The following is a 27,169-nucleotide window of genomic DNA, read 5'->3' on the forward strand; positions in this document are numbered from 1 at the left end:
CAGTAGAGAGGAGCAATGAAACCATATATGTGTAGTGTCAGCGGAGCGGGAGTCAAGGTTTTTCAGAAGCACCTTCTTTATTCAACACATTCAGGGTCACAGATTCGCCCTCGTGCTCTCCCTAGACGTCCAGCCCAGCCTTAACACAACCCTGATCATGTAACACCGACAGCGCCGACCGAGACAGCAAACAACTATCCGGCCTATCACCCCCTCCCCCCTTGTTAAATAAAACAGCCATCCCAGCTGATATCAAGCAACAGCAAGTGGGCGAATAGGCAGAGCAACCCTCAACCCCGAGGAACACCATCAACACAACTTAAAAAAGAAAAAATACTTTTTACCATAAACCAACCGCCCATTACAAACCCCGGTCGCAACCCTTCCCGTAACCGCACAGTACAACCGCGGCGCCTCCCGCGATCCATCACCACACAACACAACCACGGCGCCTTCTGCAAACCGATAATATGTGGCACAATCGTGGCGTGGCAAAGAACCCCGTTGGGGACCACACAACCGCGTCGCCCCCCATCGAACTGACAACACGCAGCACAAATGCAGAATGGGCAAAGAACCCCGTCAGGGACCGCACAACCGCGATGTCCCCCCCCCCCCGCCCCCCGCACGAACTTACAACGCAACCCAACAAAATACACAATCCCCCCCCCCCCGAATCCAACCTTGGAAGGGAGAGTTCGCCTTTACCGGACGTAGCTCGCGTGAGCCGGTCCTTAACACCAGACACCCCCACCTTTGCAGGGTATTGCGTCTTTGGGATTCCAAGGAACGGGAACGAAAGCAATGGAATAAAATGCGCGGCCCCTTCCTGGATTCCCCCATAGCCCCCCCCCCCCCCCCCTCGGATCCAGCCCCCGACATTTCGCAAATGGCGGTCTCGGAAAATATCAGAGACTCAGATCCGCAGAGTTTGGAAAGACATTGCCGGTGGGTTGGAGGGCATCGGTGGTACTGCCCGCGATGTGGCCCAGCTGACCACACCTGAAACATTTAGCCATGGGACCCCAGGGTGGAGGGGGCTGCCCCGGTTGCCATTCGATCTATGGGGACCTTGTCCCGTGCGTCCCCCGGCCACCCACCACAGCCATCATGTCCTCCACCCACCATGGCCAAGCCTCTACTTTAGGCCAATGCTGGCGGGCCTCGTGGCCCTGAATTTCTTCGGCAACCTTTAGAGATGAGATTCCTGCGTCTTCGGCGAAGGGCAGGGCAATCTCCAACTCCTGCACCAGCGCCCGTAGCCATTCTGCTGCCAGGGAGTCGAGTGCCGCCTCACCCATCTGAGGGTATGCCTTCCGTCCCAGCGCCAGCAGTGCCTCCCGGAAAACAAAAAGCATCTCGGCCTCCCCTCGCTTCCGCTGGAGCAACCTCATGCGGGCGTCTCATGGCAGGCCAACAATTCCCCTTGCAGTGCCACCGACTCTGGCGCCTCTCCCATGCAGTCCCGCGCTCTCCTCAAAATGGTGCCTGCCGGCCATTCCAGAACCTCCATGGGCAAAACAGCGCCCACCATCTGCACGGTTTCTGGCCCTGGCTCCTCAAGCTCCCATTCTGACAGGAACTCCATTTGGGGTTCTTCCGTGACTCCTCTCCATGCCGCTGGCCACGGTATGCTTCACACGCTGTCCCATGCTACCCTCGATGCGGTGGTCCTCGGCCATGCGAAGTGGTCAGCGCGTGACCGCGGAGAAATGCGCCGCTCTCCCGCCGATGCACAGCCACTCTCCTGCCGATCCGCAGCCGCGTTCCTGCTGATGCGCAGCAGCTCTCCCGCCTACCCACAGCTGCTCTCTTGCTGATGCATAGTCGCTCTCCCGCTGATTTGCAGCCACTCTCCCGCTGATTTGCAGCCGCTCTCCTGCCACTGCCCACGGGCTACGTAACCAGGGTCACGGATCCCGGGGCTGCTGAAGGGACGAATGTTCCGCCATTCCTGTCCTCCGATGACGCTATAGGTGGGTTTTTCGTACCCCACTTCTGACACCAGTTGTCATGTCAGCGGAGCGAGAGACAGGGTTTTTCAGGAGCACCTTCTTTATTCAACACCTTCAGGTTCACAGGTTCGCCCTCACGCTCTCCGTAGATGTCCAGCCCAGCCTTACCACAACCCTGACCGTGTAACACTGATGGCGCCGACCGAGACAACCAACAGTTATCCGGCCTTGCAATATCTAGTGAAGATGAAGACGACAGTGACGACGAGATGAGTCCACTTCCCAGAACCGTCAGCTACGAGCTCCCGTTTTCAGCTGCTTTAATGCTACCTGGCGCGGCCTGGCTCCGCCCTGGCTGTGCCTCCCTTCTCGAACCCACTAGTGGGTTCCAGCGGCTTCCAGATTGGGTCTTCTATGACCCTTTCCCCAATTCCTCTGCCCTGCCGACACGCCCGCATATATGCTCACCTGCGTGTGTACTGCTTTTCCACCGCAGTTGCCTTTGCTAGACAACAGACGGCGCTATTACACTACACATGTTAAAAAAATACCTTTGAAAGTAGAAATCATGGGAGCTACTTATGAGTTCCCTTGAAGTAACCTCTGGTACATGTAATAGGGGTGCAGCACTTTCCCAATAGATATGTGACTGGAGTAAGGAATGTTCTTTGCATGACAGTCCATTGAGAGCTAAACATTTGACCATATTTCGTGCAACAACAAATGTAATGTAACTTTACAGTTATTGGTGATTGGGCTAAAACCACCATTTAATTCTACATGACAACCAAGCAATTGTTCTTATATTTCCTGTAGTTTGCATTCCTATCATGTTTTTGGATTGTTTGTTGTAACGTTCTGACCTGCCCCAACTGGATATCTGTGAAATATTGCTTTGAAGCTCATCAGATTCCTCCAATATTAATACATATTCTGAATTATTGAAATGAAGTTAATTTAACATGTGCAGAACATTACAAACATATGCTCATTTCTTGCAGGGAAGTGCAGCCATGGAGGGCTTTTGGATTTCACAAGATTTAAGAATGCTCAAGGGGGCATTAACAAAGACAGTTCCCGTGAAACATTTTCACCGCACTACAAGCTACATGGAAAGGCTGTCGATGTAGCAATAAAAGCCACTATCAACTTCTTCAGAGACCTCAGGCGTGAAGTGGATAATGACCTTGTTTTTGGGAGGTAATTAAGATGTAATAATCCGTGTAATAATTAGAAGTAATTTGTCAATTCACTAGAGTATGAAGGCCTCTCCACACCACAACAGTCATGGGGCTTGCTCGAACCTACTTCACCACAGTTGGTAAAGCAACATTATGTAAGAAAAACTTTTCAACAAACCCATCTGCATTTCTGTAAGATGTATTATAAATTAGCGAACGGATGTTCGGACGAAGGTGAGTGACTGGTAGAGATGGTGGCATGTGCTTTGACCTGATCTTTGAGTCATTCTAATATAATTATTGCTGGTGGAGAAATTATTTTAATAAGCCGAAGACCAACTTACACGAAATAATATTAATTTCATATTTCAGAAACTAATGGGGGTTAATTGTCGTTGCTATCTGGATGGGTGACCCTTAGGGTTTGATAGGTGTTTACGTTTTGTTCAGGTTGGAAGGTGCCAAGGACATGATAATGTTGAGCATCACCCCCATAATTGGGTGTGGATTATCTCTGGGATTTTCCGTTTCCTTCCACGTTAAGCCAAATTCTCGTAAATGGTATCAGTCATACACCCCCATGCAGGATCATGTTTGAAAATAATCTGAAGAATCAGTGAGGATTTCCTTGATAGAAAATAATCATCAGAATTATAAATGCTGCATATCCACTCTTTACATGCAGCAGCTCTTCACAACTGAATTAAAAGTTTATATAAATGTCGTGGATTCAACTGAGTCGCAGACGTACTTCTTGGACGCAACACATATTTATTAACACAAAGGGATTACTTCCCCTTCACCAGATAACCTATGGTGATGAACCACCAGGCTAACTACAATAACACACTGGAGTTAGCTATGACGGACCGAACCCAGTGAGTCCAGGTCCCCGTGTTGGTGACTCTTCTCTTGGTTGTAGAACATAGATCTTCAGATGACAGTAGCAACGCTGAACCCCGGTCTTTGTGGGGACCCGGTTTATATGCTCCCAGGTCGTGGCCGTCCTCATCCTTGGCCACGCCCACCTTCCAAAAAGCTCTATCTCTCTCTCGACCTTTCCCGTAGGATCTTACCCTGACACGTGACCACCCCTTAGCCACCACCTGGGGGCCCCTGTGTAGATCTTACTAGTTACGTGACTTCCAGGGTCAACCAGAGTGCCATGGCCTAAGGTAACCTCATCCCATGGCTGACACTCTCACACTCCCTCCGGTAGGAGTCAGCACTGCACGCCACGCGTGGTGCCACTGTGCTATCCCAGCGCTCATCAGGCCCCCTCTAGGGCTGGCACTACACCCACCTATGGGGTGTCTGCGATGACAATGCATCACACACCGTGCCTTGCTAGAGCCGGCATTACTCCGCGACATTCACGATCTTGCTACACACTTCATGTCCGCGATGTAAATACATCGCACGTCGTGCTCCTCTAGGGCCGGCACCATACAGTGACATCCGCGATGTCACTATATAAAGACAAAGACCTCCCCCCTCCCCCCCCATATAGCTTTAAAAGAGTGCTTGGGTAAGTACTGTTAGTGAGCTTCTATGAAGGCTGGAACGGCACTAGCGGGTGGGTGACCAACACCATGTTTATATATCTGTAGTGCGCAAATTAGACGCAGAATTGTAGTTGGAGGCAAACACTTTTATTTAACACAACGGGTAATTCTTTAACAGGATTTTAACATAGGGTGATGACCACCACGGCTAACTACACTAATACTTGCGGGCTATTCTATCACCGGACCCGGACAGCCAATGGGCTGCCTGGTTCACACGTGGAGATCGAGGACCCAGGATCGAGGATTAAGGATGGCGACTTCATTCCCAGGGCTGAAACCCGGTCCCTCCCGGGACCCCGATTATATCTCCCCTGGCCTGGCTGGCTCCGCCCCTGGCCACGCCTCCCATCCAGAACCCTCGTGGGGACTCTCGATCCCCACCACGTGATCCTCTCACCCCCCACTGGAGCCCCCCTGCCCCCTCTCGTCCGGTCACGTGTCCCCTCGGGTTCACCTCCTGGTCACGTCCTGGTGCGACCCCCTTCACAGCAACACCCGTGCTTTGCCCCTACAGTACCACCACACACACGGCACTATCTATGTGTAGGGGTGTTAGAGAGAGCCCGTTATGCATGGGAGCTTATGGCAAACAAACACAGTGGGCGGGGCTATGTGAGTGCACGGGGAGGTGCTCTCTACGACGTCCGCGTCAGGCACCCTGGGGGGCTGACTCAGAGTTATGATCCCCCGGGGCCCCACTCCTCAGCGAGGGGGTTGGGTATAAAAGGGGGTGTGTCGGAGGGCTAAGGGAAAAATGTTAAGCTAACCAGTGAAGACTGAAGACGTCTTAGATAGAGCCCTGGACTCCCCTGGTTCGCCGTCCTTATCAGGGCCGAACAGGACCGAGCCAGCGGTGTGGTCCCGAGAGCCAGAGCCGGTGCTCTTGTAAGAGCTGGTCTGGAACTCCGGGTACCGGGCCCGACTTACCAGTGTCGGGCCAGATAGCCTCCCCTAGCCCGTTAGTGGAGGACTAGGAGGCAGGCTAGGAGTAGCTAGGACGTGTATCCTCAGCTAGTCGGGTGAGGGGGCCGATACCCCCTGTAGTGTTGTATGCCACGAACGTGCTGTGTTAAATAAATCCGTGTGCCTCCAACTCCGGCGTCCAAGAGTCGTGAACGCTACTACATCTGGTGTCGGAAGTGAAACAACTACGAACATGGACACGCGCCGGACGACTCGAGTCAGGGTACCAGAGGCGGAGGACACCGCTGCAGTCGGGGAGCCCGAGACGGCTGAAGATGGCATCGAGCAGCCGGGGCCGGATGCATCCACACCGCAGCAGCAGGAGGATGGGGAGCCGTCGACAGAGGGGCTGAGGCAGGCGCACGCGAAGCTGGCGGAGCTGCTGTACGCCGCTGCCACCATGCTCGACCACATCACACGGCTGGGGGCTGCTGGACCGCCACGGGGCGACGACAGCCGACGACCACAGCGCCTTCCCACCATTTCGACGGAGCACCACTTTGAAATTCCCGCCATCGCCGCAGCTGCTGCTGAGGGCGTGGCCGGCCTGAGCCTCGCGTCCAACGGCGGCCGTACAGTAGCTGCCGTGTCATCTCCAACGGACGGAGCGTCACCACGGGTGCGACCGGCGATGCCATCGGTCGTTCGCGCCGAAGCAGAGCCGGGTGAGGGGGACGAGGGAGAGCGACCTTCCACGGCGGCCGCTGCGTTACATCAGCGGCTACCTCCACTCAAAGAGTTTGTGGGCGAGGACGGCGACTGGGGCAGCTTCCAGCGGCGCTTCCTCGCTCACCAGGAAATGGCGCGGTGGACGGATGACGAGGCTCTCCGCGCGCTGCCGGCACTCCTCCACGGCGACTCTCTCGCCACCCTAACATCGGCGCCAAAGGAGAAGCGCTCCACGCTGCAGACGGCACTGCACCTGCTGGCTGCAGTCTACGGGCCACCGTCGGACTGCAGGCAACTCTTTTACGATCGCCAGCGGGGGGCAAAGGAGTCGCCCTTGGCATACCGCACAAGTCTCCTGGCACTGGCAAAGGCGGCCTTCCCATGGATGGACAACGAAGGCGTCGACCCTATGGTTACGGAGAAGATACTCCTGCTGGCAGACGACTTGGATATCGTCATCGTGGCACAGGACGACGAAGAAATGTGTTCCCTCCAAGCTGCACGACTCCTCCACGCAAACCTGCTCTCGCAACGACGGAAGGCCAGCAAGGCGGCGAGCGGGCGTGCCGTGGCTGCAGTCACCCTCCCGGCGGAAGAGATCTGCGCCATCGACCGTCAACGGCAGCAGGGAGCGGGAGCACGGGCGGACCGGGACGGATCGAGCCACCTCGACCATCCATCGTCATCGCCGGCGCTCCCGCGCTGTTACAACTGCGGCATCCGGGGCCATGTCGCCTCGGGGTGCCGCTCTCCTCGGCAGCGCGGGATGACACCTCGACGGAACGCCGGCCCTCTTCCCAAGCTCCATCATCATAACCCGGCGAGTCGCGGCACCCCTCATGTTTGGGCCACGCACACACCCGTCACACACTCGCACACCGTAGCGAACGGGGGGCCGACTTTGTACACCATCGCACCAACACGCACCACTGTGGGGACTCATATCGAACCCAGCCAGTGGTCCGTGTTGGCCCATCGCGTTGTATCCGCATCGTCGGGGTCGTCAGCCGTTGTGGGGCACATTGACGGGGTTGAGGTGCGCATCCTGGTCGATACGGGAGCATCGGCGACCATCATTTCGGAATTAATTTACAATATTCTCCCTGTCCAGAGCCGTCCTTTGATGCCCGTTAACGTGCCATTCTATGCTGCTAACGGGGGCTCACTTGGCATCATTGGACAAATTCGAGCGCAAATTTGTATCGGTAATATTAAATTGTCTGGGCCGATTTTTGTCTCCTCCTCGCTGGCGGTTCCGTGCCTGCTGGGGACGGACTTCCTGGCCAAAATGCCGATTAGGATATTAATCGACCAGGGCTGCATTGAGCTCCCGTCGGGCCGACGCATGGCGTTTCTGCCGTCCCCCGTTGCGAGTCGGACGGCGTTCGCGACGGTGCCGGCGTTCGTAGATAGAACGGTGCGCGTACCGCCGGGGGCACAAATGTTGATACCTCTAAAACTTCGGTGGCCCTTCGCTAAGGGCATTGGGGCCCAGGGGCTTCTGCTGGGGCCGTCTAGGGCCAGGGTTAGCGGACCTCATTTAGTTCCGGCACAGACCATCGTTAGAGGGGACGGGGATCCCTTCATCGCGGTCCTCAATGTGGGGTCGCAGACGGTGGTGGTCCCACAGGGGACCGTGCTTGCTCACGCAACGCCGGTGCCCTGTGAGGAACCCGTCGCGAACCACGCAAGCGCTGTCCCTGCGCCGCGACCACATTCGGACAGCGATGAAGAGTGGCTCGAGGCGCTTTGTGCGGGATCGACGGACCTGTCAAATTTAGAGCGTCAACAACTTAAAACACTACTGCGTGAATTTTCCGACGTTTTCAGTCGGAACAAATACAATTTGGGCTGTACTCATCTGCTACGTCACCATATTGATACAGGTGACAGCGCGCCAATACGCCAGAATCCTTTTTGGTTAAGTCCCGCCGAAAATGACCATGTCAAATCGGCTGTGGATGACATGTTAGCCGCCAACATAATTTCTCCTTCCACCAGCCCTTGGGGAGCGCCGATCGTTCTAGTTAAGAAACAGGGCGGTTCGTTGCGGTTTTGCGTCGATTTTCGTCGCCTTAACAAAATTTTGGTTGCCGACGCATACCCGCTCCCACGGATGGACGAATCGCTTGACGCCTTGGCGGGAGCGCGATTCTTCTCCACGTTGGATTTACTTTCGGGATTCTGGCAGCTTCCTCTGGACGATGATTCAAAGCCTAAAACTGCATTCCGTACACCGCACGGCCTGTTCCAATTCAACCGGTTGCCGATGGGACTCCACTCAGCGCCGGCAACTTTCCAGCGATTGATGGAATTGGTTTTGGCTGGATTGCAATGGGACTCGTGCTTCATTTATTTGGATGACGTTATCGTCTTTAGTAAAACATTTGACGAACATCTCCAGAGGTTGCGGGCGGTTTTTCTCAAAATGCGGGCTGCTAATTTGAAATTTAAACCCCAAAAATGTCATCTGTTATGTGAATCTGTGCGTTATTTGGGACACATCGTCGGACACTCAGGTATTGCTACCGATCCCGCCAAAACGCAGTGCGTCAGCTCCTGGCCGACTCCCACCTCGGTGGGAGAGGTCAGGAGTTTCATTGGATTTGCGTCATATTACCGACGGTTTGTCGCGGATTTTGCGACGATTGCGAAACCCCTACACGCTTTGACGTCCAAAGGGGTTCGGTTCCATTGGGGACAGGAAGAGGAGGCTGCTTTCCGCTCCCTTCGGGACCCTCTGGTTAAAGCTCCTCCCTTGGTTTACCCCGATTTTTCAAAACCCTTTTTGCTCGACACCGATGCGAGCAATACGGGTATTGGGGGCGTGCTTTCCCAGGTGGTTGACGGCGTGGAACGGGTGGTCGCGTACGGTAGTCGGGTGTTGTCTCCAGCGGAGCAAAGATATTGTGTCACCCGCCGGGAACTGTTGGCAATTGTCTACTTCATCCAACAGTATCGCCCATATCTGTACGGTCGGCATTTCACCGTCCGCACAGATCATGCGGCACTACAGTACGCCCTGCGAGTTCAACAACCATCGGGACAATTGTCTCGATGGTTGGAGATTCTCCAGGACTTTGATTTTGAAACCACCTACCGTAAGGGTGTTCGCCATACCAACGCGGACGCCCTGTCGCGCATGCCAACCACCTCCGAATGTGCATGCCTCCTGGGGTCGGGATGTTGCAGGCCTCCGGGGGACATATCTGTTCCGGTCTTGGCGGCCGCCGACGACGCAACATTGCTTACAAATTCGATAGCACAACAGGGAAGAGATTCCCTGTTGGGGTTGCCCGTCACTGAATGGGGGCGCCTCCAGATGGAGGATACCTCCCTCCTCGCGTTGCGTCGTCGCATCGGCGGTGCTGGGCGGGGGAGGGGTGATGCCGACTCATGGGAAATGGTCCAAGGCCTGCTAATGCATTGGGACGGGAGATCCCATCGACACCGGCTGGTGGTCCCTTCTGGGTTGCGGGGCAAGGTGGTGTGGGCCGCTCATGAGCGCCTCCTCCACCTGGGGACCCAAAAGACCCTCGCCTTGCTCCAACTTGATTTTTTTTGGCCAGGCATGACGAGGGATGTCGGCGATTTGTTGGGGTCATGCCCTCGGTGTGCGCAACGGAAACCGCCAGCACGGGAGTCTAACCCACCTTTGCAATCGATCAAAGTGTCCAGAGTAAACGAGCTTGTCGCGCTGGATATTTTGGGCCCATTCCCCGCCACCCCCAGGGGCAATAGATATTTGTTGACCGGTGTGGAGTATTTTACGCGCTGGCCTATGGCCTGGCCCCTTGCCAACCAGTCGGCAGCAGCCATTGTGGAGGCCTTTGTCCAGGGATACGTCCTGGACAAAGGTGCTCCGGAGCGGCTGCTGACCGACCAGGGCAAACATTTTTCCGGCAAACTACTCCAACAAGTCTGTGAGCTCCTGGGCACGAAGAAAATTCGTACCTCCCCGTATCACCCGCAAACTGACGGGATGGTCGAGCGTCTGCATCGATCCATCACGTCGATGTTGTCACAGCAGGTTTCGGACTCACAGACCGATTGGGACCTGCAAATTCAAGGGGTCTTGGCAGCATACCGAATGGCCCTCCATGCAGCTACGGGATTTTCCCCCTTCTTCCTCATGTACGGCCGCAAACCTCACCCGCCTGTTCGGGCCCAGCTGCAGATCCCCGCGCTGCAGGGTAAAACAAAATTGGCTGACCATGTTAAATTTAATCTGGCAACATTAACAGAGGCACGGGATGCTGCCATGCAAAATTCTGCCCTCCGTCAGAAAGCGAATGAGAGGCTCAGACTGGGTCGGGCGCACGTGCTGCAGTAGAAGCCGGGGGACAAGGCATGGCTGCACTGTCCTCAGGTGCCACTTGCAACCTCCTCTAAACTGGTGCGGCCGTGGCGGGGCCCTGTGGAGGTGGTCGAGGTTTTGCGACCGCAGTGCGTGCGCATCAAATGGGGGAAGCGGCGGTGGTTTGTGCACCCCTCCAGATTAAAACCCTTCGTTGCGGTACACATTCCCACTTCACACACGCGTGGCCAAAAATGTGGGGGGTCGACCGACTCACTGGGTCCGTCTCCGTTGTGCTCACCTAATGTCTTGCCGGCTGTGCCACCTCCAGGTGCATCAAGAGTGACGGGCTCGCGCCCGATCACCCCTCCTGGGGATGCCAAGGGTCACGCGGCATCGGATGAGGACTCACTCCGAGACGGACAGTTACCACCTGACGGTCCGCCACCCGGGGTTACCCCGTGTGATGGGCCCGCTGCAAGGACGCGCGCAAAAATGCGCAGACTGTTGTGAGGCCAGAAGATATGTACATATATTGTGTTCATTGTGTGTTGTTTGAGTGGTGTGTTCCCTGCTCATTGGATGTACATATAATGTGTTCACTATGTGTTGTGTGTGGTGGGTTCCCTGCAAATTGTATATAGGCTGCTTTTACGGAATTCGTATTTATTCGGGGGGGGGGGGGTGCGTCGGGTTATTTTCTCTTCTTGCTGTTATGTTCTTGTTGTTGTTCTTGTTGTTGTTCTTGTTATTGTTGAAAAATTGTGAGGCACACGCGCGGTCTGGGGGTGAGTGCACTTTTATTGTCATTATTTTTTTTCGTGTTTGGCAGCCGGGACGGCTGCAAGCTATGCGGGGGGGGGGGGGGGGTGATGTAGGGGTGTTAGAGAGAGCCCGTTATGCATGGGAGCTTATGGCAAACAAACACAGTGGGGCGGGGCTACGTGAGTGCACGGGGAGGTGCTCTCTACGACGTCCGCGTCAGGCACCCTGGGGGGCTGGCTCGGAGTTATGATCCCCCGGGGCCCCACCCCTCAGCGAGGGGGTTGGGTATAAAAGGGGATGTGTCGGAGGGCTAAGGGAAAAATGTTAAGCTAACCAGTGAAGACTGAAGACGTCTTAGATAGAGCCCTGGACTCCCCTGGTTTGCCGTCCTTATCAGGGCCGAACAGGACCGAGCCAGCGGCGTGGTCCCGAGAGCCAGAGCCGGTGCTCTTGTAAGAGCTGGTCTGGAACTCCGGGTACCGGGCCCGACTTACCAGTGTCGGGCCAGATAGCCTCCCCTAGCCCGTTAGTGGAGGACTAGGAGGCAGGCTAGGAGTAGCTAGGACGTGTATCCTCAGCTAGTCGGGTGAGGGGGCCGATACCCCCTGTAGTGTTGTATGCCACGAACGTGCTGTGTTAAATAAACCCGTGTGCCTCCAACTCCGGCGTCCAAGAGTCGTGAACGCTACTACATATGCACCGTGGTGGCCCCCTTGAGGCCACCACATATCTAAAGCCACGAAGTGGTGGTGACATCACCACATCGCTTGTGCCAGACTAGCTGCACTTTGAGGCCACGTAAAGTGTTGAAGGCTTGCTAGCAGGTCACGGGAGAGATCCAGGTGCCATGTGTCGACTGAGATGACTGACAGATGTACCAACTGTGCTCCCCAATGTGCCAACTTGTTTTTTAGCTACCCGGAGTCGCTTCTCTACCCTCTGCTGTTGTTGGAGGGCAATTGCCTCTAACTGCCCAGTAGTGTCTTTCATGAGCCACCTCCACAAAGAATGATTTTTACATCGCCGGTACTAGTCAGCACACACAAAATGTATCTAATTGCTGTTTGCTTCTTGTTGTATAGGTATATGGGATTTGAGCAAACAACATCAATCGGGTTTGTAATTGACACCACTGGCAGCATGGAACCCTACATTGATGATGTTCGAATGGAAATCGCCAGGATTATTGACGAGCGTGCCATTAACGGGGAGCTACCTACCCTGTTTATGCTTGTACCCTTTAATGACCCGGGTGAGTATGAAATTTCTTCAGCATTCTATTATATTTACAAATATTTTTTTTATCGCTCATTGTCTTCAGGAAAATTTTATTGGAATGCTCGTAGATTTGTTTTGAATAATATAAAATGCATGAGAAATGTATAACATTTTGAATTTATCATCTCAGAGCCGAGAGTAACACGTCACATTCATTACTGCATTATCACACTTCACCAGTCTAATAATATTGAACAAGCAAAAAAATCAGTCCATTAAAGGGAATCTCAATTTTGTTCGGGAACTTGACTATTGATTCTTCCATTGCGTAATGGGTAGAACACAGGACGGGAAATTCAGGGGTGGCTGGTTCATTCTATTGATGTGGCAGGTTGAAACAAAGGTGCAAGTTTCTTAAATCCCGTGGCCTCTGTCCAGCCAGCAGTATGTGGGGATGTAATCTGAGTTATTCCATCACATTAAGATCAGGGCGAAGAGCAAAACATTTTAAACAGCATTCGCAAATCAAACTATCAAACAACCTTATAATTCATACAAACTATTGCTTACGCTGCATACAACTCAGGAACATAATTTGGAATGCTTCAGAATGCTCTGGGAGAGCTCAAAATATCTGGTTCATGCCTGAAAGTTGCATGCAAACTGCCTGGCAGCATGGAACCCATTCAGAATGCCTGAACTTTCGAGATGAGTGCCTGAACATTTGAGTCGTCACTCGACTGCCGACTAAATATATGGCATAGCAAATAATGCACTGCTTTGTGATCCTGGCAACACCATACAATTTGATTCCTCTACAAGGCTTGCCCTTGCAGCCTCAATAGCTGACTGCTAATGGCACCTGCCCCTCCAGTCTTTAAAGCTAAATTGAAATATTTGTGTATGTGCACTGTTATTAATAATTTTTGTGTATTTTTAATGTATGTTTTTTGTTTGCTTCTAGATTTCGGCCCAGTTTTTGTCTCTAAAAGTGCAAACCAGTTCAAAAGCTGGCTTTCAGGATTATATCTCCACTATGGAGATGATGAGCCGGAGATGTTTTTTTCTGCTTTAATAGTAAATATCAAATATGTTATACAACAAGTTGATTGCTTAGGGAGAAATTGTAGTGGGGTGCAAACTATACAATTAAAGAGATGCCTCCGCTATCCACTCCCCCACCCCGAATAACTAGTGCTTTAGCCAACTTGTAACTTTAACCAAATGAACCCTTTCCCTGTGCATAATCATACTACTTACATAAAAATGCCCATTAACTTTCCCCATGGGCCCCAAGATCAATTAAGATTGGCAGTGGCAACTCTGTATTTTTAACTATTCTGGCATGGAGGGAGGGGACGAAATAGATTGTGTGGGATTTAGTTGAGAGAGAAATATTAAAGAGAGACGTGCAGTGATTGTGGTGTTGCTTCTGGGTTTTTTCACCAAAGTTACGGGTGCTCTGTTGCTTTTAAAAACCACTGTAATTTCATGGTAATTGTCACTGACAACAGTTGTTGCACAATTTTTTATTGCAAAACATGTACATGCCCAAATGGGGACAAATCCAATCGCTGTAGCCCCCCGTGTGGAACTGGGATGGCAACTTCCAATCAGATCACACACAGGGGTCACGTGACTGCAGGGCTGTGTCCTATGTAAACCAATCATTGTTTACTTTCCAAAACTGTCAAAATGTGTAGTGGCTTCATGGGATTTTTTCCGAGGTGATTGGTTTGTTCAGACGTTGAGCAAGAGAACCGAACTGGCACCACTGAGAACCTGGGTTCCAATAAGGGCAACAGTCAATGATTACTCTGAATCGTCAAGAGTATTGCCAAGAATAGATTATCCAAGTCAATAAGGATCGGATAAATAACCCCATTAAATGTATCTTGGTTCTGAATTTAATTCGACTAAGTTCCAGCTTTAAGAATTAGCAGGGTGGATGGCAAAGTGCTGCCTCCTCGTGTGGACCAGATGTCACTTGATGAAAGGACCACTTCTGTAAGCCATTTTTGAATATGAAGGCATGCACTGATCTTCGCATGATCGGAATGGTTGCTTCATCCCCTGACTTGACATCGATAGTAAAATGCGTATAACACTGGGGAAGTTGATATATTTTTTTAAAGGAGTGTCAACATAGACGACTATGCCTTGATTTGTGCCTGAAGTTTGATAATGTGAATTTGTCAAACATCCTAAAAAAATGTGTAGAGGTTGAGCACATATGTAATGCCTTGGCGTTGTGTTTTATTAAGCTATGCCTGAGCGCCATTGAGCCACAGTCAGAGATATTCATCTTCACGGATGCATCTGCAAAAGACAAGGATCTACAGCTACAAGCAGCTGCAATTGCAGAGAAAAAGAAATGCAAAGTAAGAACCTTCAATGCACTGGACTTGCTTCATATACAGCATATACGATTGTGATTAAGTAAGTGATTGCTATAAATTAAAATTATGTTCTAAAATTTAGAAGGTCTAGAAATCTGAAATTCACTCAACTTTAGGCCAGACCATGCATATAATTAGAAATGTCCAAAAGCCACAATTTGCTCATTTTGGTGCTTCAAAAGTCTTTTGTTTTGAAATATATGCATACAAATGTTGACATCATGAAGGCTTTAACGGTGTTGAATCTAAATAGGAAATCTGATATGAAAAATATGTACATCCCCTGAATTTGCATGCCATAGACATTATCATATAGCACAGCAAGTGGGAAAGTCCTGTTCTATGTAGACCAGGTAATCTGGAGGTATCTAAGAGGTAACTGCTTCTTTTAGATAGTCTGTAACACTTTTCTATGCTTCTAAGATATCTGAATAAGTAATTGTATGATGAAACAAACAGCACAATTGGTATAAAATTGGGCACAAATTACAAAACATTTAAAACAATACAAACAATACAAATTACGTGCAAACAAAAACTAAATCACAGGAACCAAATATTGTTCATTACAATAAGCGTAGTTTTTGCAAGTGCTATTACATTCCAAGAATATATTCCATAAGCTTGCGCGATCCTGATGCTGCTTCTATACCTTAATCTACACATCATATAGTGTATTCTTTTATTTTAACAACTATATATTTTTGCAACATTTCCAGGTGAACGTTGTGGTCGTGAGAACTCCAAGTTCCAGACGCTTCTTTGACAATCAGGGAAACTTCAAGCGCAAACGAAGAAGCATAAATGCACTTTCCTATTACGACGAAATCGCATTTAGCTCTGGGGGTTTGGCTTTCCATCCCACGAGTTCGGAATTTCAGTCTCTGATGGTCGTAATCGGCGACCTTAGCAAGGCACAGCAGGTGAATAACGACATTTATTACAGTTCGAAATTTCAAATATAAATAATGTCACTTCATCATTCATAGCAATGGGCAATCCGCTGCTGGATGAAGCCCTGCACGACCCACGCCGAATCTCGCAATCCCATGACGCAACAACACCCTTGTACAAACGCACATACCAATTCCATGGGGCTTATTTGGATGTCAACACAGATGTGCTACATTCCTTGGCTGCCATTCGATCACCATTCTTGACTATCGGCCATCACCCCTGCTAAGTGACTAGTCCTATACAAGCCCATTTACTTTTCATTATAATTTGAATGTTACTAACCTGCATGTGTTCTCTAATGCACATGTTCTTATTTCTGACTTAATGCATTTCCAAAGCATGCATCATTCCAGGCTCCTTTGCACAGTTATTTTTTTGTCCCATGTCTTTTTTAATGACCATACGTCATAGTAGGGAGTACGCACTGAATCGTATACCAAATTAACTGATTAAAATACACAAGTACTTTAATTGTATTGTCAATTTCAAGTTGATAAGTTAATAATTACCATAATTAGCCATCATTTATCATCGCATTGATGCGCGAAATCATTGCCTCACCATTGTCGCCCCTTATGATTCTGCGATGCCACATTCTCTCAAATATGAGCATTAAGTGAACGAATTTGCTCTATCTGTACGGCAGTCATGATTTGGACTGAGGGAAGCTATTCACAACATGATTATCCAATGATAGCTTTCTCATGTACATTTCAGTTTATTAATACAAAAGTAATTTTGTGTTATGTAACAGTTTAATAATGGAGTGGCAATGCGAATTTGCATTACTTTACCAACGCACTGGTGGATGAAGGCCTACCTACACCAAGTGGGGCGATGGGGTTGTTTGAGCATACTTCACCACGCTGGTCATTGCAGACTGCTAAAAAGGTGGGGAATATCCAGGACCCTTTCAAATATGAATCGTCACTGTTTGCCATGGCCAGAAATTGAACTAGGTACTGCTGAGTTAATAGTGACTTGCACTACTACTCCACCATAGTTTGTACAATGTAACCAAATGAATGCTTAACTAATTTGTGTTTCGCCATTTCAGGTTAACATTTTAAATGTTCGTGATGTTGATACAACCAAGAGCACCGTCTTAAGATTTCCAGTTGACAGTTCCACAAGCAACATTGTAATTTTCTATACAGGGGCCCTCTACACATTGACCAACATTACAATTTCAGATCCGTCAGGTACGTCAATCATTGCTTACTTTATTGTAGTAATGGATTGCAGTAGTTTGCATCATACGTTTTCTTTAATTATACATGCTGGTAACCAGCCCGTCCAATGGACGGGGTAATTCTTCTATAAAATTACAACCCTTAATAAAAGTGCATTGCATGAGTGACCTAGTCACTTTTAACCTCATTAAGTTTACCCAATGAATGAAAACCAAATTATATAAAATCAGGGCTGTATTTAGGTATCTTTTGCCTTACACCTAAGAACACTTGGTCAAATTAGACCCATCAACTGCCCCCTCCCAGTCTCCTTATAACATATGCCCACAAAAAAATGCCGCATGAAAAACGGGAGTTGCCAGGACGTCACGAATTTTAGGATTCACGGATTATTAGAGGATGGATTTTTACCGTATTACACCATTTATGAGTTATATTGGAGTGATGTCACTGGAGTGCCATACTAACATTATTGCTTTACTGTAACATTTGAGTCTGTTTAAGCCTGTCTAACAATGCTTCTCTTAGGTGGAACAGCATTGGACACAGTCTTAGTGTGTAACTACCAGATAGGAGCTGTTTGCATTTTGTGATTGCTTTTCTTGCTTTAAAAGTATACTTTCTATACTCTTTGGTTCTTTCGGTAAAGTCACGTATGTAGAAATAAAATAATAGATCACAACGTTACGATCGCCACACAAGCAATCGTCTTCATTGCTTGTGTGGCGATCGAAATGTAGTGATATTTTATTATTATTCTACATACGTGACTTTACCGAAAGAGCCAACGAGTATGGATTCCTGCAGTCATGAAAGCTTCAAATCAAGATTATACGTTCTCTGCAGGTGGTCAGGTGGCTCAGAAGTCTGAGCACTGCCTAAATTATGGCTTGAAATGCAGGCAGCCGCCTGTGAATAAACCAGTTTCTCAAGTGTAGAGAGCTGACGTTCACAGCCTGGTCACTCCTGTCTACACCCCCCTCCCCCCATATAATAAAATTGGTTGGTTGTCAAAAAAATCAGCTCAGAGACCAAATAAAAGATCGGTTTTACTGTCACGTGATACATATTAACCTAAGGGTGGGGAAGTGCTGCCTCCTAATGTGTAGGACAGTGGTTACTGGAAATGGTATCAGAGGTAGCTTTGCATTATCTTCTGTGGGCTGTTCTTTATAACATGAATAGTTGCACTGGTCTGCGAGAAATCAGAATAAATACTTCATCTTACGACATGATGCCAATAGTAGAATCAGGATACAATTGTACGAAAATACTATTTCAACTATAGACTTATAAAGTGTACATCCAGATTGTCTTACCATGCATTGCAGAATGCTTAACTCACAATTAGTAGGCTAACTTGGCCCATCACCCTTCTCTGGTCGATACATTCTTACTTTGGGAAAATTAAACAGTGGTTGTACATTGGTGAGATATGTGTGTGTGTGTTGCAGATCATCTTTGAGACTAAGTAGACTTGTCATTTTTGCCTCCACTAAATTAAAGGCTTCAAGGAAGGCACAACTCAAAAACAAGCAGCTTTTGTAGTAGACACACCTAAGCTAGACATCCCTTGCTGTCCTACACAAGTTCAAAGGTTTGGTAATGCAGAAAACCCGTTAACGTTGTGGTTATTGGCATCACAGTTGATGATGTCATCTTGCATTGGTGTATTAAAACGTATGGGAGTGATCTACTGTGTCTGTGATGTAGAAGTTTACTCATTTACAAGATTGCAAATTCATCCCAGACAGTTTGGGGCACACCATGTAGGTATGCTGTTTTAAATCAAAGTTGCTGGGCACAGGCCTAAGGCCTAAGATGCAAATGGGTTAGCCAGAGAGTGATAATGTTAGTAAAGCAGATACTATCATGTTTCTTGAATTGATGAAGGTTATAGGAATATGGGGGACGACATTATGTGAGTGAAATCAAAAGTTGAGCAAGCAGGATGAGGTTAGAAGGAGAAACAAATGTTGCATCCTTAATTATGGTGATTTAATTAAATATGGATGAGGAGATACAGTCAATCTGCAGTGACAAGAAATATTCTGAATTGCAATTGAATCAGAATATTTATTTAGACTGGAGGAATCCGATGAGATATGAATCTCTTTTTCACATATGTCCAATAGGGGCAGGTCAGACTGTTACATAAACCAATACAAACATGGATAGGTTGCAAAATAATGGAAAGGTGCACAAATCACTGAAAATAAATAAATTACATTTAAATAAAGTATATAAGAACAATTGGCTAAAATTGAGTGACTCTGAAACAGTGAGTGCAGGCTGATGAATAAATACTTTTTGCATTTAGAGTTTATGAGGAAATTAAATTAACCCATCAATCATCCTAAAGGTAGTCGGAAAAGCAACCCAATGCATAATGAATGGCTGCCTTGCTTGGCTTGCATCTGGTTTTAAAATGTGCTATACGCAAATAATCTATACTCTTTGGTACTTTCGCTAAAGTCACGTAGGTATAAAATAAAATAAATCACGGCGTTTTGGGTGCAACACAAGCGTCCGTCATCAGGTGGGAAAGCATGATTTGCTGCAGAGGCAGACTAATTTAAAAGGTTTGAAATGGGTGTAGCCCAAGGGTCATAAAGAGGTGGGCGGGGTTAGTGATGTTAATGTGAGAGATTAGCATGTTAATGTGAAATCGAAAAGTGGTGCAATCCAAAGCAGCCTCCTCGACGAGGGCATGGAATTGGCTGCGGTAATGTGAGAGATTAGCATGTTAAAGTAAAATCGAAGAGTGTTGCAATCCAAAGGCATGAGAGTGCAACCCAAAGGGTGCAATCCAAAGGGCATGTGAGCATGAGAGTGCAATCCAAAGGCATGAGAGTGCAATCCAAAGGACATGTGAGCATGAGAGATATAAGAGAGAGGCATAGAGAGAGACACACAGAGTCGGAAATAACAGCTGACATAGGCAGGTAGGATGGAAACATCACAGTCAGTTAAGACTTTACCTGGTTAATAACGTCCTTCCAATGATTGCTCAGTTTGTACCCATCTTCTCGATTGAAGTTGTGTCTGTGTTTATATATCTGGATGGCTTCATGAACAAATCCCTGAAGGTAGCCGGTAGGTTTGCAAAGTACCTCCGTCTTAGAAAAATCTATTTCGTGTGAGCCCACAGCGTTAAAACAATGATCAGCAACGGCAGAGGTATTGGTCTTACCGTGTTTCAGATCTGCCTTGTGTTCATGAACGCGGTCCGAGACATGTCGTTTCGCTTCCCCAATGTAACTGCTACCTCAACCACAACTCAGTTTGTAGACACTAGGGTATTGCATGTCAGGAATCACATCCTTTACAGATGGGATTAAATCACAGATTTTGTGTACTGTGTTGAAACGAACCTGGATCTTGTGTTTGTGTAAGATTTTGGAAATCTTTTTGGTAACCCCTGCTATGTACAGTAAAGTGATGGTTTTGCTTGGATCCTCAGAGGGTTGTCTCCACATGGCTGGGGAGACAGCTTTTGCGGATTGTACGGTCCGAGTATCGATTCATCCTGAGGGCTTGGTGTACGTGCTCCAACTTACTGGCTAGGTGGTGCTTGTCGGAGATGCAACGGGCTGGGCCCTATGGTGTAGTGTTTTGATGAGGGAATTCTTCTGGGCTGGGAGTCAGGCTTTAGATAGGCATCCTTGTGGGTGGCTTTCATGTAGACCGAATGTCCCAAAGAGCCATCAGGTCTCTTCTCAATCAAAACATCCAGGAATGGTAGCTTTCCATCCTTTTCCACTTCCATGGTGAATTTGACAGATGTGTGTATGGAATTGATGTGGTTGAGAAATTGGTTCAGTGCTGGCAGGCCATGTGGCGAGATGACGAACGTGTCATCCACATATCTCTTCCACAAGAAAGGATGTAGGGTGGATGTCTGGATGGCATCTGTCTCAAATTTCTTAATGAAATCATTAGCTACCACTGGCGATAAGGGAGAACCCATTGGGTTACCCTCATTTTGTTTGTAGACTGTACCATTCCAGGTGAAGTATGTTTTGGTAAGGCAGTCAGGCAGTGCCTGACAAAAGTTGGTACATCTGGATTCAGTCCTTGTTGGACCAAGTCTTCAATGATTGCAATGGTGTCAGGTACAGGTACATTGGTGAATAGGGATCCTTGGGCTACACCCATTTCAAACCTTTTAAAACAGTCTGCCTCAGCAGCAGATCATGCTTTCCCACCTGATGATGGACGCTTGTTTTGTGCCCGAAACGTCATTATTTATTTTATTTTATACCTACGTGCCTTTACCGAAAGAACCAAAGAGTATGGATTCCTGCAATCACGAAACCTTAAAATCAAGACCAAATAATCTAATCAATATTTGTGTGGTGCGTGTGAATGTGTTAATATTTTTGTTCCGTCAGGTACAAGGGATGATGCTGTTGCAGGAAATACCACCCTTTTATCGACGCAAATATATGGAAACTACTTCATCATGCAATTGAGGGAGCCAAAACTGACTGGAATTTGGCAAATTCAAATCACGTCAGAGGGACTTTCCAGTTTACGTATCATCGGTAACGGAAAAAAATATATCATGCTTTTACATGACATGTGTGGTTGTGCGTGGAAATATTTGCATACACCTAGTTACATGCATGACATATTGACAAATATATAATGATCTGATTAACGATCAACATTTACGACGTTTTTATGCCACCATGGACCGATTTACGACAGAAATTTGATTTACAAAGCATCATCTGACATGACTCCGAACACATGAACAGAGTCAGTCTGGTTTCTGATGTGAATTGGCCCAGAGATTATGCTATTCTAAAGTATTTTTGTGGCTTTTTACCTTTAAAATCCTGTTAAATATGGCTGATAAAAGGAAAAACACTTCGGCAAGTGATGTTTCTACTGTTTCCACTGTTAATAGGAAAATAGGGTCTGATTTACGATGGGGTTTCCAGGAAGGCATTGTGTCCTAAAAGCGGGAACTGTCTGTACTTGGGTTGCCTCACATCTTGGAGTGAGCCCCTGGGATGGATTAAAAATGGTTTCACCTGTGTAGGTTAGGGTGTGGGATACTGACAGTATGCCCAACAGTGAGGACACAAACTGGGAAGCAGACACTTTTAAACGTTTGAGTGAATTATTCCCACTCTCGCCATCATTTAAGGGAGATTGTGTAAACCTGTACACCCAATACGCTCTTCCCAGAGGCCCCTCTTCCCCAATCTGAATCAGCTATGTCCGGTTTAACCTCTACTCCAGATTCATTCACGTACTAAAGGAGCTCTAAACCATTCTGACTCATCAACTACATGCCATCAGTTCAGGGCCGTATTATCCAATAGGCAGAGAAGGCACTGCCTAGGGCCTTTGAAAAATATTAACATGTTTTTTTGTTTGTATGATAAAAAAAAATTTAACCAAGATATCTTCAATAAATATATTTATATACCCAGGATAGGCACAGTGTATATACAAAGAGGCAGTCATATGTATGTATATTTTTAAGGTGAGAGAAATGTACATCATAGATTAGTTTTTTGAGGTTTTTTTCATGGCAAAATTTGCAATAATATCTTCAAATGGTGTTTTTCGCACAATCTCATTCTCAATAGAGAGCAGTGCAAGGGAAGACAAGTGTTGTCCTATGGTTTATGGGAGACAGTTTTTTTTATCAGCTTTAGCTTCGAAAAATAATGCTCCCCTTCATAATTTGTTCCCAAGATGGCAAGATAAATCCTTAGAGCAATGCAAACATTTGGAAAGCTCCTGATCCGATTGTCAGATATTTGGACTTTGAGCATATCTGCCATTGTTTTTTTCTCTGCATACAAATGCACAAACAGGAATTCATAAGTGAATGCTTTTTCAAGATCTGCTGGATATGCAACAACCAATGCATTGGCCCACACAACAATATCTTCTGCGGACAGTAATCTATCTACAAGGAAACTGAATCAATCATTCAATCTGGCATATGCATTTCACCATTTTTCCATCTCCAGAATAAGTTGATCCATGGTGCGATAGAAGCATTGGATAAGGAATTTGTCACATGGATTGTCCACACTGAAATTAGTGCGAGTTTCATCAGCAAAAGTTTACTTTTCTTGCATATAGTGGAAGACTGGAGAGGGAAGCATCACCTAGAATAAAAAAAAATATTTAATTCTTAAAAATATAGCAAAATATCAGTGTAAGAAATTATATATGAGTAAATGATTTGAAATAAGAAATACACAAAGTAAGAAGCAAATAACAATCTGAACAGCTAGACCAAACAGGAAAATAAGACAGAGACGACTAAGAAAGGAAAACATGCAATGATACTAGACTTCTATTAAGTATAGACCGAAGGGTCAAGGCACTAAATGTTTTTTGTAATGTAGCCTAAATACCAGCCAAGTAGCCCTAGTCCCGTCTGAAATCTTATATATAAATATCATTTTTTGTCTGTCTGTCTGTGTGTGTTCACGCGCTTGCGAGGAATTTGGCTCTCAAACAGTGAAGTTCACTTCAAAAAAATTGCCAGGTACCACGCCCTAAGCCACGTGGTTGGCAAGCACTATTCGTTTTTCACGTCCCTCACCTTTAAATTAGTAAAATGAGCGATTTAGTGCATTTTTTTGGAGGGGGGGAGGGGGGGGACAGACCATGCCAAGTCACATGCGTTCGGTAGGGGTGAGGGGGAAATTTTCTTTTGCGTTAAAAAAGCTACAAAAAAACACACAACGCTGAGGTACATTCTTCACTGTGTGATGTCCTCTTCTCCCCCCCCCCCCCACCCCGGTGCGTACAGTCACTACTATAGAGTTCGTCCAAATTAATATAGTGCTTAGATAGTATTATTGTTGCGTGGCCGGGGGGATGTGGGGGGGGGGGGTAGCGGCCCCGCCCCCAGCCTACCGGCTGGGCAATATAGGCAAGGCCAGGGGCTCTACACGGGACTAGGCCTCACCATGCCCCTCTGTCAGGTTCGTGGTTTGTGCTATACAGTCGATATATACTGCTATAGAGTCAGCATGTACTACTGTTGTGATAGAACGTACCACCACAATCAGTATGCACTGCTGTAATCATAGCAGGTACCACCACTGTCGCTATGCACTGTTGTAGCAAAAGCAGGTACCACCAACGTCGGTATGCACTGCTGTAATCAAAGCAGGAACCAACACAGTCAGTATGCACTGCTGTAGTGAAAGCAGGTACCAAAGTCGGTGTGCACTGCTCTAGTCATAACAGCCACCACCACAATCAGTTTGCACTGCTGTAGTGAAAGCAGGTACCACCACAGTCAGTATGCACTGCTGTAATCATACCAGGTACCACCACAGTCAGTATGCACTGCTGTAATCATACCAGGTACCACCACAATATGCACTGCTGTAATCATAGCAGGTACCACCACATTCAATATGCACTTCTGTTGTCAAAGCATGTTTAGTGAGTCCAACTGAGTCACAAACGTTATCACGGGAGCAACACTATTTAACACAGCAGTACGTAACATAATGCAACCTACGCTCGGGTCTCGAATTCCCATCTAACCACGCTACGGCACAAGTAAACACGGTCCGGACCACAAGCTGGGTCCCGAACCGCGTGGCTAGAGGCTTCTTCTCCCCGACGTGGATCTTTGAACACCAACATTTGAAGAACTCCGAGCTCCTCACGGAGCTCTCGTTATATGCTCCTGGGCTGGGGCTGGTTCTGCCCTTAGCCACGCCCACCTTCCAGGCTCCTCGAGCTCCTTCTCGAAAATTCCCGAGAGTTCTCCGAGACCACGTGACCGCCCCTCGGCTCCCGTCCACCGGTGGCCCCCCTCCAGTATTGTCCGGTCATGTGACAACAGGTCAGCCAGAGCATTATGCCCCAGAGTAACCCTGGCTGGCACGACGCTCACTCTCGCTCCCTCACTGGGAGTCGGCACCGCACACTGCCTCCACGCTAACCAGCACTCACTACACCACCGCTAGTGTTGGTACTGCAGCCTACAACCTGGGCTGCCCGCAATGACAACATCACCGGCCGAGACTTCGCAAGTCCCGGCACCATACAGTGACAAGTACAGTCACTACATCACCCGCCCCCCCCTACGTAGCTTCCAGCTGTCCCGGCTGCTAACTCCCCCTAAAGCAAGCAACCGATGTAACTTAACATAACAACCAATAAGTGTGCTCCAACAACATAACAAGGCAACAATAAATGACCAAACCTAACTGTACAAAATATACACATGATAGCAAGACAAAAAAACACCCGGTCTACCCGACAGCCGCGGCGCACATCTCCCACCTTCAATGTGTAACAACGCTCGTGAGCTTGATGGTGAGCAGGATCAGCCAAATACTGGCCATGACTCACGCGAGCGCGACAGCCCAAGATGGTGTGGGAGTGTGCATTGTGCGGGATCATGCAAATCGAGTTTTTGAACGAGTCCGTAACGCCGGTCCTCCAGACGGATTGGGCTCGACCGCCTTGGGAGGGCCGAGGGGGGCAAGAAATACACCCGACGAAGCCGGCTCCTTACGCAGAGCAGTAGGCCGGGTCGCCGTGTCCTTGGCCTTCCGAGCACGTGAGGCTGATACGAGCGGCCGCGTGTGAGGTATCAGTTGTGCGGCGCCTGGGTGTGGAACAGATACACTCTCCTGAGGACCCGTGTCGGCAGATGCTCGCCCCAGCTCGTTGGGCACACCCGACACTCGGCCCCTTCCATATTGAGATGAAACAAACTCGCACGGCGTGATGAAAGGTTTCTGGCGAGAGGGGTGCACGAACCAGCTCCATTTACCAAACCGAACTTGGACACATTGGGGCCTCAAGACCCGAACGACATAAACCGGCCCTCTCCAAGGTTGCAGAAATTTAGGTGACGTGCCCACTGGCACCTGCGGACAATGCAACCAAGCCTTGTCGCCCGGCAACCAATCGCTCGTTGGTCAGCTGCCTGGCCCAAGAATTGACACTGTCAGCTTCCGGCGCCTCAGAAAGTTTACCCATTGTCAATCGAATCATATCGGAAATTTTTGACACCTTCGGGGCGGGCACGGCCTGCAACTGTACATCGGACGTGTACGGGGTCACCCTGTAAGTAGCAAGAACCGCAGGGATATGCAAATCCGAGCGCACTTCAAGTGCCGATACTGCTGCACGAACACGACAATGGCCAACAGTTCCCGGCACGTAACGCAGCACCACTGCTCCGCCGGAGACAGCACCCTGCTGCCATACGCAACCACGTGCTCCACACCATTAACAATATGAGATAACACGGCCCCAATGCCAGTATGACTGGCATCCGTGTCCAAGATGAACGGCAGTGAAAGTTCGGGATAACGTAGGGGAGGAGCATTAACAAGGCCATCGCGAATGGAGCGGAACGCAGCCTTCTCTGCCTCCCCCCAATGAAATTTCTGGCCCTCGGCCATTAGGGCGTGGAGAGATTTAGCAATTGACGCGAACCCCGCAACAAGCCGGCGATAATAAGAGGCAAAAACTTTTATTTTTTACCTACATGACTTTACCTAAAAAAACTAAACATATCTCGTCATGTGTCATGCCTTTTTTACATAAATGTTTGCTAACAGCAATTACTCCAACAGTTCACAATGATGAACTCCTGTGTGTTTGTCATAGGCCAGTGGTGAAATAGTGGTCTAGTAGTTAGTGCAATGCTCTATGAATTCAGGGACCTGGGTTCGATTCCCAAACATCATGGCAAGTGATATTTAAACCAGTCTTGGGCCTCCCCTTCCTTCCTCAACCCTTATTTCTGAACAACACTGGCTCTAACCTTCTATTACGGCTGTGTGAGAGATCTTCGTGTGTGTATATAGATTGTCAACGCAGCGTTAGATGAGTTTCATAGTTCAGTCTGCAAACATCAGCAATGGGAAAAAAAGGCGGCTGGGCATGATGCGAACCACACCGCCCCCTTATTGCACCTTTGCAGGTACTCGCTAATGGCACTTGCTCTGATTGTTTGTGTAGGCGAAATTATCAATGTCAATATG

At 48.3% G+C, this 27,169-nt stretch overlaps 1 protein-coding gene across 1 annotated transcript in view; it reads left to right on the forward strand.

Annotated features, from left to right (window-relative positions):
- LOC133359001 (von Willebrand factor A domain-containing protein 7-like) overlaps positions 1 to 27,169 on the forward strand; it is a 142,233-nt gene that overhangs the window by 75,410 nt on the left and 39,654 nt on the right. The window contains exons 6-11 of the mRNA XM_061577377.1: positions 2,957 to 3,155; positions 12,481 to 12,670; positions 14,794 to 14,997; positions 15,735 to 15,938; positions 17,030 to 17,174; positions 21,560 to 21,712. Coding sequence (XP_061433361.1) covers positions 2,957 to 3,155; positions 12,481 to 12,670; positions 14,794 to 14,997; positions 15,735 to 15,938; positions 17,030 to 17,174; positions 21,560 to 21,712 — 1,095 coding nt within the window. The remainder of the gene's footprint in view (positions 1 to 2,956; positions 3,156 to 12,480; positions 12,671 to 14,793; positions 14,998 to 15,734; positions 15,939 to 17,029; positions 17,175 to 21,559; positions 21,713 to 27,169) is intronic.

This window comes from Lethenteron reissneri, chromosome 64 (assembly GCF_015708825.2).
Source record: "Lethenteron reissneri isolate LAM-NWPU_2019-01 chromosome 64, ASM1570882v1, whole genome shotgun sequence".
Classification (NCBI taxonomy): domain Eukaryota; kingdom Metazoa; phylum Chordata; class Hyperoartia; order Petromyzontiformes; family Petromyzontidae; genus Lethenteron; species Lethenteron reissneri.